At 46.9% G+C, this 11,977-nt stretch overlaps 1 protein-coding gene across 1 annotated transcript; it reads left to right on the top strand.

The window, feature by feature from the left end:
- The first annotated feature begins 8,586 nt into the window (after positions 1–8,586).
- Positions 8,587–9,528, top strand: LOC119813747 (olfactory receptor 1361-like). The gene has a single exon (XM_038329175.1). It carries the CDS (start codon positions 8,587–8,589, stop codon positions 9,526–9,528), a length of 942 nt encoding a protein of 313 aa, XP_038185103.1.
- Positions 9,529–11,977: the final 2,449 nt, after the last annotated feature.

Below are 11,977 nucleotides of genomic sequence, written 5' to 3'. Positions count from 1 at the left end.
AACCAGCAACATGTATGAGATGAAACTGTTCCAGCCCAGAGGAAGACAAACAGTGCCACCCAGGATCCCAGGCACAGCACCCTCCCCCTAGACAAAGAGGGCTTGCCACCTACACAGAGGTGGCCATTGCTGGTCAGCTTTTGCTTTAATTGCTCACAGTTTCATGGCACCTGTCAGGCCTGAAGAAGGTAAGGACATGAGGGAGAAATCTTGATACATTTTGGTTGTCTAGGTAACATTTTTGACATTGTCTCATTATGGCTTAGAGTACTATACTTTACCAATGAACATGCCTGGAAACGGTGCAGTGGCCTCTTAGGTACACCCTCCCTCAGCTAACTGCAGATCCCACACTCCCAAAGTCCCCCCAGAATTACTCTGTCTTTTGCCCAGTGACTTTGTAAAGTGTGCTTCAAACCACCCTACCTAAGACCTCAGGGCCATCCTAAGCCCCCATCCATAGAGTTGTTAGACACCTGAGTGGAAAGGAAGCAGACCCCTTTGGGGAGATGGAGGATCCCGCTCCTGATGGGAGCAATGTGGCTGACACATCATTTAGGTTTCAGCAAGGGGTTCCAGGGCAGGTGGAAACTCTTCCACCATCAGGGCTAAAATCCTCTGCTCAGGTGGGCAGTCATGGAACTTCAGTTGCTTCTAGAAAGACGGAGAGGATGCCAGGCTGGAAGGAACCTAGGGAAAGGCATTCAGACCAGCTCGGGCAGTTGGGTAAGAAGGCAGCTGGAATTGGAGAGTTGCTCTGTCACATTCGACACCTAGGTCTGAGGCCAGCATGTTACAGGAATGGACTGTGTCTTGAGCCTGGGATGTTCAGGTTCCTATGTCCTTGTATAAAATTATGAACAGAGACATGTCTCCAGACAAGGGCATGGTCTGGAGAAGGAGAAAGACACTTCCAGGTAGCAGGATTGGCTGGGACTGGAGGAAGCTCAAAGGCTCAGGAATGCCCGGTAAAGTGGGACATTTACACAAAGCATGATTCTTCAGCGCATGCTCTATTATGTGTCAGCCTTGGTGTGTTATCTGTCCTTGGTTTCTTTCATAGGCTGAACTTTTGGTGCTAAACTCAAATCCAGAGCTTGTGCCTGGAGACCAGTACCTAGTCACTGAATTCCCTTGGTCCTCTAGATGCTCCTCTCTCCTGCGGCTCACTATTGTCACACAGACTGGATTGAGGGGAAGCTGAGAAGAGCCGCCTGCTCAAGAATCTGATCCCTTTCTAGATTAAACTGGAGCCAGGGCAGGGTCGGGGCACCAGTCTCCTCCGTCTTTGTCTGCCTCAGTTTCCTGAGGAGCAGCGGAGTGTGGAAGATAGGATGTGGGTAGTAGGAGAGGGGCTCAAGCAACGTACAAGGTCCTGACCAACAGGAAGGCTGCTAGTGTTTCCGTTGAGACTATTAATGATGGTAGGCAATGCTGACTTTAAAAGAAAATATTTTTTAATTTTTTCTTTTTATGTATTCCTCTCTCATATATTATATCCTGACTGCAGTTTCCCCTCCCTTCTCTCCTCCCAGCCCCTCCCAACCTTCCCTCTCCCCAGATCCACTCTCCTCTACTTCCCTTCAGAAAAGGGCAGGCATCCCAGGGATGTCCATCAAACATGGCACAACAAGCTACAATAAGACTAGGCACATGCCCTCATGTGAAAGCTGGATGTGGCAACCATGTAGGAGGAAAAGGGTCCCAAAAGCAGACAAAAGAGTCAGAGACTGCTTCCTGCCCAGGCTTCCACTGTTGGAGTCCCACAAGAACACCAAGCCACACACTATCATATATTTAGAGGACCTAGGTCAGATCTTTGGGTGGAGACTGCTTGTTTGTTTCCCAGCCGCCCAGACAGACCTGAAGTAACCTCACAGAAACTCTGTTAATTACAACACTGCTTGGCCAATAGCTTAGGTATCTTTCTAGCTAGCTCTTATATCTTAAATTAACCCATTTCCATTATTTTATATTACTGCTTGGAACTCCCACCTTGCCCTACTCTGTGCTGCAATAGGCCCAAAGCAGCTTCTTTATTAACCAATGATATTCACTGCATACAGAGGGGGAATCCCACATCACAGATCCATATAGACTTCCTGATTGTCAATTATTTTTCTGTGTAATATTCTCCACACACTTTCCCTCATAAACCAAGCAACTTGTACCTGAGACATGAGTTTTTGCCATATCTCAATTATATCTCCCTTGCCTGACTGCCTTCCTTCCTTCCTTCCTTCCTTCCTTCCTTCCTTCCTTCCTTCTTTCTCTGTCTGTCTTTCTTTCATTCTCTCTTTCTCTCCATCCTTCTTCCTGTATGGATGTATATGTATACATGAGATTTTGAGACAGGGTCTCATACACACCAAGGTTGGCCTCAAACTATGTAGTCAAGGATGACACTGAACTTCTGATCCTCCTGCTTCCACTTGCAGAGTGCAGGGATCACAGATGTGTGCCACTACTCCTGGTCTGTGCTATGCTGGAGATCAAAGCCAGAACTTCATGGCTGCTAGACAAGCACTCTATTAACTGAGCTGCAAACCCAGCTCATCCTCTTTGCCTTGCAGCATGCCAGTTGCAGGTCTCTTTGGGGCTGTCTGGAATACAGTGGTGTCACCAAAGGTCAGGTTCTGGTTCTGTATTATCTGATGAGGGACCAAACAGAATAATACTTCATGCACACATCCTTGATGCCTGAGTGAGCAACCGGGTGGGAACCCCTCATCGCTGCTACTTCACTTTGAACCTGAATGGAAGTAAAGATGCCTTTAAGAATTCAAACTCTAAAATGGGAGTGGTAGCACATGGCTATAATCTCAGTACCAGGAGGTGGAGGCAGAAGGATCAGGAGTTCAGGGTCATCTTCAGCTAATAGCAAGTTCAAGGCCAGGCTGGGCTAAAGAAAAGCAAAACAAAACAAAACAAAAAAACAAACAAGCATGAAGAATCCCTTACATTTCATTTCTGTTTCAATTGATAAAAGTGAATGGCCTACATCTAACATCATCTTTCTCTGCAGACAGAACTCTGTCTTCATCTCAGCTTTCAGAACTGCTTCAGAGTCTCTGCCTTTTGGGGCACTGAGCTAAGAGGTGGGAAGTGTAGACGGTAGACATCTCCCCCAGTAACTCCAGGGCTAGTGGAGGAGGGGACCGTGGCTCTCAGGACCAACTGTCTGGAGCAAGGGGTATGATCTCTGCTGCTTGGGGAGTCCTCTAACTTTGCTGTGCCTCCCAGTCTCCTGGGGACATTCATAAACTTACTACACAGGAAGGCTCTCTGGAACACAGAGGAAATCAGTACAGAGAGCTATCGCAGGGCATTTGCGGAAGCATAGCGGCTGTTCATTAGAAGCTCTTCTGTTTTCCTGACTGATGGATGCCCTGTGAGAATGAGTGTGTGATTGTCCCTAGGTTTATTTTTGAAGAGTCAGAAATCCAGATTTCTTGTGACTATTTTACTATCAGCCAGTGTGAAATGTTTTGCAGAACATCAAAGTTCTGTGTGCACCAGCTTCCGTTGCTGTAACTGCCATCTGAGGTCATCAACTTACAGCCATGGAAGGTTGATTTTGTCTCGTGGTTTTAGAGGGGTTTTAGGGCAGAGTCAACTGGCTCCTTTGCTTGAGGCTTGTGGTGAGGCAGCACATGGTGGTAGAAGTGTGTGATGTAACAAAAATCGTTCACGTTGTAGCTGTTAAGAATTGGATCCTGGTTGCTGGGTTCCTTCACCAACGATGCAATAAGCCAAATCAAACCAAATTAATAAGTCCAGATTTAATAAACAGGACAGTGAGAAGCAGAGCACCTCTGGGTGACTCTCAAGAAGGCAAGAAAAAAGAACACAAAAACACACGTAGCAGATATATGGGCTGGGTCTTGAATAGCAGATAGGTCCCGGGCATCTCCCGGGGAGGAGCTGCTTGCTGATGGTGGGCTTTCTCGGGGGTGAAGTCTGGAATGAGGAAGCTCCAGGGAGCTGCCGGTTGCTGTGATGAGGGTGGGGTCTGGAACAACCACCCCCAGCTGGAGATTCCAAACATCCCAACCTTTTTGGGTATATATATGCACAGGTTCAAGTCTGGCTGCTTCCTGTTGATAAGGGATGACATGGGGGGAGAGTTGAGAGTCAGTGGGCTCACACTCAGTCAGGGGTATGGGTGAAGAAGCATTTGGTTAGCTACCATCCTGGAAACCTCACACACCTGTTCCTTGAGGAAGCTGAGAAGCCAGGTTGCTAGGAGAAAAATAGATTGCTCTGATCAGCAATGGGGCTAGCCATGGGAAAGGTGATAACTGCCAGAAAGAGTGGAACAGAGAAGTGTCCTGTACGGAAGAGGCAGGGGTGAATGAGCGAGACAGGAGAGCAGATATGTTCATTATTGGGACATCTTAGAAACCCGGGTTCCAGTTGCTGGATAGGTACCTGTTTGAACCTGGAGAGGTGGTACCAGTGGTGAAGTCCCAGGAACTGGTGCAGGATCTAGAGTATCTAGAGGGCTCTCTGTAGGTTGACCTTGGCCCAGGAGGGAAGACTGAACCTGCAAAATATGCTCAAAAATGGATGGGATCCAAATGGGCTCTGGAGACTTAGTTTTTACCAGACGAGATTTCCTGATACAGCAGCAGAACTTCCTCCAGGAACCTGGAGGTGTCTGTAAGACAGCTGGAACAGATTTACATCCTGAGGTCATAGCAAAAAGCTATGGTTTGGGGTTAAAAGGCATCAACGTTTTTAGAAGACAACCAGAGGAAATTTAGAACTCTGAACCTCCGAAGTTACATCTGAAATCTATTAATCCTGGACTAGGAAGCCTCGGGATGAGGCACACCTGTCTGTACTTTTAGCAGGAAGCTTAACTAATGAGTTAAGTTACCTACCAGGGTGATTTTAGCCTTGAGGGTCAAGAAGAGCTGTTAAACTGGCAAATGTGTCAGTACCCTAGTCAAACGCCATCAGATCTGAGAGGGATAAATCTGATCAGAAGCCAAACAGCTTTCCAGCTACTGAAGCCACAATACTGGGTTCTCTCTATAGTCATTGCAGAAATAGTACTGGGGCTCAGCTGCCAAGAGCAGAAAATCCTGGTAGGAATTTGGAGAGATCGGCCTACCTATCTTGGCAAGGCGGGACGATCAGTCCTCCACCGCTCCATCTATTCGGTCTGAACAGGTTCTTGGCAACAGTTTTAAGTGTAAAACAGTTTTTTGCTGCATGGCTGGCTTTGGCACGTTTAAAGCAAGCCCTCAGGTGGAAGTTCTTCTGCGGCCATCCATATTCTTGAAGGAGATGCAGGGTGCTGCCAGGAGCTGGCATGTCTCTCCATCATAAAAAGCTCTTTTGTTAAGTGCCATCCTCCCACATCTATAAAGGTGCTTGAGGATCAGGGTATAATTATCTATTAGGAATATCTAAGTTAGACAAGTGTTGTTTTGGCTTGACTTTGAGAGCATATAAATTAAATCTGGATATACAGATTACCCAGTCAGTTATAGTTTACTGATGTTAGTAAAGACAAGAACGTTAGAATGAATATTTCAGTCTCTAGTTTGCAGCTGTGGTCCTGAGACCTCGGGCGCAATCATAGTCTGTGGAAGGCAAAACCAAGTTTTAGCATTGTGAACAATTTAGTATATTTTAATCAGTATCAAGGGTCTTACTCTTAGGTTATAAAATCTGGCTGCCAGCATGAATGTAGAGGTACAGGTTTAATATCTCAGTAAACCAGTGTTGTTTTAATCCTTCTCTTTCATAGACTTTGTTTTTTTAGGACAGGACAAGAATTATCATACAGAACCAAAATAACTTGGAGACCTAATGTCTCCTTACTAGGGTCAGTCCACGTGGTCACCCTTTCTAAAGACAGTGGTGAAGTTTGTTTAACTTCAATCAAAATGGTAGATGTCCATGTGTTTGTACTTTCCCAGAGTAGTTTCAACTTGGAGTTACCGGTTTTAAGTTTAACCATACCCAATTTTAAGCTGTTTTTTCTTTATAATAAAATAGAACAGTATAGAATAACTTTTTCTATCATCACATCAGATTCAGCAAAGGCCAGAGTCAAAACACACAAACATGTAAAGTCAGATATCCAAACAAACATGTGGCCACATATCATTTCCATCTCTACATATGAAATAGACTTTTTTTTCTTTTTTACAGGGTTTCTCTGTAGCTTTGGAGCCTGTCTTGGAACTAGCTCTTATAGACCAGGCTGACCTGGGCAAGCTGGACCAGCAAGCGGAGGAGTCAGAAGAAGAGATTTTTAGGATAGAGGAAGGTATCGTAGAATTTATTAAAGGAAAATGGATTTGTTAAGAGCAGAAGAGGCGAGCAGAATTTCAGGACATGTAAAGGGGCAGGTACCAGACAGGAAAAAGGGATCTCCCCCTTTCCCCCTGGGCTACAGAGTGGCAGGCAGCAGGAGAGAGTGAACAGAGTCAGAACAGAAGAAAGAAACTTTTGAACGTAGCATGGGATGCCTAGCGGCAGAGAGATGGGGAACAGGGAAGGGGTAGGAGTTTAAGAATTTCAGCTTGGCCAGACCACAGCCGGGTAAACAGGGCAGGGATGGGAGAGGAACAGGAATGCCCTGTTTGAAGCCCTGGCTGTGGGGTTTGGATGAATTCTGCAAGAAATAATCCTAGGTTTTGGGTACCAGACTTTGAATTTGCAAGTCGTTAGATGGATGCTGGAGACTATGGCTGGGCATCCCCCAAGATTTTGGCCTGAGGCCAAAAAGTGAGGACTGGAGTATCCCCATGCAATGTCTCGCTTAGGGGAACCCCAAAGAGCAGGAACAGTTCCTTCTCTGGAAGGCCAGAGTTGCTTTGGCATTTCAGAGACTTGGCAAGCAATCAGCAAGTTGAAGGAGGTCCTGGACCTCTTAAGGTTTTGAGCTGGGAATGTGGGAAGATTACTGAGTTCGTCCAGTATGGCAAAGGTGGGGAAGGGAGAGTGAGTGGAGTGGCCTTCCAAGGCCATACCACGTGACCGCAGAAGGCCTCTACTCACCCAGGCAAATGGCACCAGTTGATAAGTATTGGATCCCTAGTTGCTGGGTTCCTCCACCACCAATACAATAAACCAAATCAAGCCAAGTTTAAAGAATCCAGATTTAATAAGCAGGGCAATGCAAAGCCCTGGCTCCTTTCCTGGTGTCCCCTCACTGCATGGCTGCTGCAGTGTTGACTGTTGTCAGCCTATGGTCTAATGCTGTAGACACCTTGCTTCATGTTCAGTGCGCTTTTATACACAAATGTAGCAGAGAAAGCAGTGATCCAGGGAAGGTTGTTTGAGTTCAGAAACACATGTACATAAATGCCAACAAGCACATATTAAATATTGACAGAGAGCTCTTCCCCAGAACTTTCTCAGGACAGACCAGTTTAAACACAATCGCCTAGCATGTACTATAGGTTATATCTGGGAAAGCACGAAAGCAAGGCAGAAGGTCATATCCACTGACCAGATTGGGTTCTGTAACTATGTTCTGACACCCAACAAGAATAAAGTGTTTTATAAACTGAATGTAAATGTTTGTCCCAGGAGGCACGAAATCACATCCAAGAACAATCCAGAGAACAAGATATCTTTGAGGTCAAAGGTCCTCTGCCTTTTGCCTGGAGCCCTCCCATGGTTCTCCAAGGCACTGCTCACCATGTGTCATTCTCTTGTCAATGTTCTGACATTGCAGGGTAAGGAGGAGCTCACTGAGGGGCTCAGAGCCTTGGTGCATAGTCCTTGCCCTAAGCACATAGCATCCGAGAGTCAATCGGACAGGGTGTGAAGCATGCTAGAGAAAGCACAGCTCTGGAGTCAGACCCTGCTCACGCACAGTCACTTGGTGTAAGCCCCAACTTCATCTGAAGAGCCGGCACAAGGAAAGAACTCATTTTATAAGGTGGGAATCAGGAAAAATTGTGTGTGATTGCCAGTGCAATTGAACTCGACTAAAGAGTGGTTATTATGGGCTAGAGAGATGGCTCAGTTGGTAGTGCTTGTTTTATAAGCATAAGGACCTGCGTTTGAAGTTCAGAATTCACATTAAATGAACAATAATCAAATATGGGCAGGTTTGTAATCCCAGTGCTGGGAAGGCAGAGACAGGAGGATTGCTGGGACTCGCCCGCTGAGTAGATTTGGCAACTTCTAGGCAGCTTCCTCAAAAACCAAACAGATATGTAAAGTGGGGGAGTTGGAGAGAAGACTCAGTGGGTAGGGTAAGAGTGTGTGTGTATCTTCCGGAGAACCCAAGTTCAGTTCTTAGCACCCACATGTGGTGGCTCACAGTCACCTGTAACTCCATCCAGCCTCAGGGAATATGATGCCCTCTTTTGGACAGGCAGACAGACACACAGACAGACAGACAAACACACACACAGACAGAAAGACAGACAGACATGCACACACGCACGCACGCGCGCGCGCGCGCGCGCACACACACACACACACACACACACATGCGTGTGTACACAGTTCTGATAGAAAGCCCCTACATATACGCCGTCATCTGACTCTGAACATGCCGTGAGTTCCAGCTGTTCATCCTGTCCCCACCAGGACCTGAGCCCCTGAGAGATGTCTGAGAGATGGGATAACAAGACTAGAGTCAGCGAGTTTCTCCTGCTCGGCATCACCAGCGACCCTGGGCAGCAGCAAATCCTCTTCTGGGCCTTCCTGTGCATGTACCTGATCACAGTGGCCGGGAACACACTCATCCTCCTGGCCATCGGCGCTGACCCCCGCCTGCACACCCCCATGTACTTCTTCCTTGCTAACCTTTCCTTTGTTGACATCTGCTTCACCACCAATCTCGTCCCCAGGCTCCTGGCTAGCCACGTGGCCGGAACACAAACCATCTCTTACACCCACTGCCTGACTCAGATGTACTTTCTCATCTCCTTCGCCAACGTGGACACCTTTCTGCTGGCTGCCATGGCCCTGGACAGATTTGTGGCCATCTGCTACCCACTACAGTACTGCACCATCATGACCCCCCAGCTCTGTGTGAGGCTGGCAGTCACCGTGTGGGTCTGCTCTGGCCTCATCTCCCTGGTGCACACCCTCCTCATGAGCAGACTGGCCTTCTGCTCTTCGCTCCCCGAGATTGCTCACTTCTACTGCGATGCTTACCTGATCATGAAGTCGGCCTGCTCGGACACGCGTGTCAATCAGCTTGTCTTCCTGGGGGCTGTGGTCCTCTTTGTGGCCCCTTGCATTCTCATTGTGGTCTCTTACGTCCGTATCACTATAGCCGTCCTCCAGATGCCCTCTGCCAAGGGCAGGCACAAGGCGTTTTCCACGTGTAGCTCGCACCTGTCCGTGGTCACCCTGTTCTATGGGACGGTTCTTGGAATCTATATACGGCCCCCAGACTCCTTCTCCACCCAGGACACGGTGGCCACCATCATGTATACTGTGGTAACCCCCATGCTGAACCCCTTCATCTACAGCCTGAGGAACAAAGACATGAAGGAGACCATGACAAGGCTCCTCAACAGGGGCCTGAAGCCCTCCTAGCATGGGGAGTAGCAGTTTGGTGTTTGGGTGTCCAAGATGGAAAGACATGAAGTCTGATCTTGGATGTCACCTCTACCCTGCCTCCTCCCCCTCATCCACTCAATTTTTGGAAAATGAGAAACATCCAGACATCAGAATAGAATTGTACTATTATTAGAAGCGACACTTGAATCTCAGCTGTGGGGAACAGAAAACCTTAATGCTATCGAGTTAAATAACTAAATAAATAAACTAGAGTTTACGACTATCCCTATTTTCGTAATGACAAATCAAGAGAGGAAATCCGAAGCTAGAACTGAGGTTCCTTCCAGGCCTCTCATTCCCAGGAATACGCACTCTTCCCTGTGTTTCCAAGGTGGCTGCTGAGGCACCTGCCATCTTGTAGCATCCCAGGTGAGGCAAGGAGAGGCAAAGAGAGCTTCAACAACTTTCCGGGAAGCCCCATTTGCCTCCTTTTGGTCACGTCTCAGTGATCCTCAGAGCAGCCTGTGAGAGGCAGTTTTCTTTTGGTCAATGCTGCTGTCATTTGGTGTTTCATTGGTTAGAGTTAGACACGTCACAGCTTAAAGAGGATCAGGAATCCTCCTAGAAAGGAAAGGAGGGGCCATGTAGCGAGCAGGGAGTAGGCTAGTCACACACCCAGCCATGTCTTGCCCCTGCAGTAACAAGTAAGGAGCCTGACTGCTGTTTCCAGAAGTACAGACATGCTTTGGAGGTGGACTCCCTCTAACGGTTCTCAGCCTTCCTACTGCTGCGACCCTTTAATACAGGTCCTCATGTTGTAGTGACACCAACGTTAACATTATTTCATTGCTATTCCATAACTGTATTTTTATCACCATTATTAATTATAATGCAAATATCTGATATGCAGGATATCTGATATGGAAACCCGAAGGGATCATGACCCACAGGTTGAGAACCACCACTCTAGACTGACTGTGTGTGAAAACACAAGCCACAGGTGGGACCCTACTTTTTAGTTTTTCCCCATATATATATATTTTACGGGACCCTTACACTCTTCATTTTTTTCCCCTTGTATTTTTCTTTATCAAGGAACCCTAAACTCTTAAGGCCAAAGCCCTCAGTCCTAAGCCTGAGTGAGGTTCCTCCAGGCAGGGCCAAGAAGAAGTACAAGAAAAAAGATGAACTCAAGGGTCTTGTGAAAGCTTTGGGGGAGACTTACAGTTTTTAAAACTTTTACTTCTGTGCATTTGTATGTGTGAGCGCATTCCCTAGATGTGCAAATCTCTTCTGGTCCAAGAAGGCCAGAAGAGGGCGCTGGACCCTGGAGCCAGAGCTACAAGCAGCTGTGAGTTACCTGCCTTGGGAACTGGGAACGGAGCCTGGATCTTCTGGAAGAGCAGCGAGTGCTCTTAAAAGCCCCTCAGACCAACCATTCTTGTTTGTTTGCTTGTTTGTTTTTAAAGAGGAAATAAATTACATCTGCAGGTTTCTTCTCTGTAGAAAAAAATTCGTGTTCAAACTTTGTTCCTTATGTAATATTGATGTATGTCAATGTCAAAATACAGAACTGCACTCTAAATAAAACAAAACGGGTAATGTAGCATTCTAGTAACACATCAGCATGATTTTAAAACAGCAAGTTCTCATTTGTTCCTTTTTTTGAGACAGTGTCTAGTTATGTAAACCAGGTTAATCTAAAACCAGTGAGCCTCTTGCCTCAGCTTCCTGTTTCTCATTACAGGAAAGTGCCACATTTTGACACTTGAGGGTTCTCTGTGGTGAGAAGGGAACCCCTCCACCCCAACAGATCAAGAAGGATGATGTCTTTTATATTCAAGCTAATTCAGAAGCCAGAGCAACTCAGCATTAGCCTTTTTACACTCTAGCTGAATAATCCCAGGACTGATTCTCAGGACACTAAATAGTTTCTATGCCCTAGGGCACAGGGGATGTGACCCAACCAGCCAGGCCAAGCCTGTGTAAGGTACCGTTCTCATTCCTGCCTTCAGAATGCACAATACAAACCCCCACCCGTGTTTCCTGCAACACTCTGGGCTTCCCTGTGTGTTCATGCCTCCTGCTGCTTGATTCTGGGAGTGTGGAAACCTGGTGGCAGCCGCTTCTATGCCCGCACCATTCCCACATCAGCGGCTGCAGAGAGAGAGGCTGCTCGGTGTTGCCACCTGCTGTCTGAAGCGTTCCCTCCCTCCCTCCTTAGTTAAAGCTAGCTCTTCGCCTGTCCCACACAAAGGACCAGGCAGAAGGCAGCAGTTTGATAGTTCATTAAGTAAAGATAAGGGATAGTGCACATTTCTGATTTAAGTGTGGGGGTGCTTAGGGAAAGGACAGCACACACCTCAGACATGGGTATCTTCACAAAACTTGGGAAGTTTATGCCAGTTCAGCCAGGTTCAAAGGTTAAGCACTGTTTAAAAATTAAAGTTTTTAAAATGTCTAAAGTTGGATGGTTGCCTGCTTT

This window comes from Arvicola amphibius, chromosome 4 (assembly GCF_903992535.2).
Source record: "Arvicola amphibius chromosome 4, mArvAmp1.2, whole genome shotgun sequence".
Classification (NCBI taxonomy): Eukaryota; Metazoa; Chordata; class Mammalia; order Rodentia; family Cricetidae; genus Arvicola; species Arvicola amphibius.
Note: the sequence above shows the minus strand (reverse complement) of the source record. Positions and strands in the feature narration are given on the sequence as shown.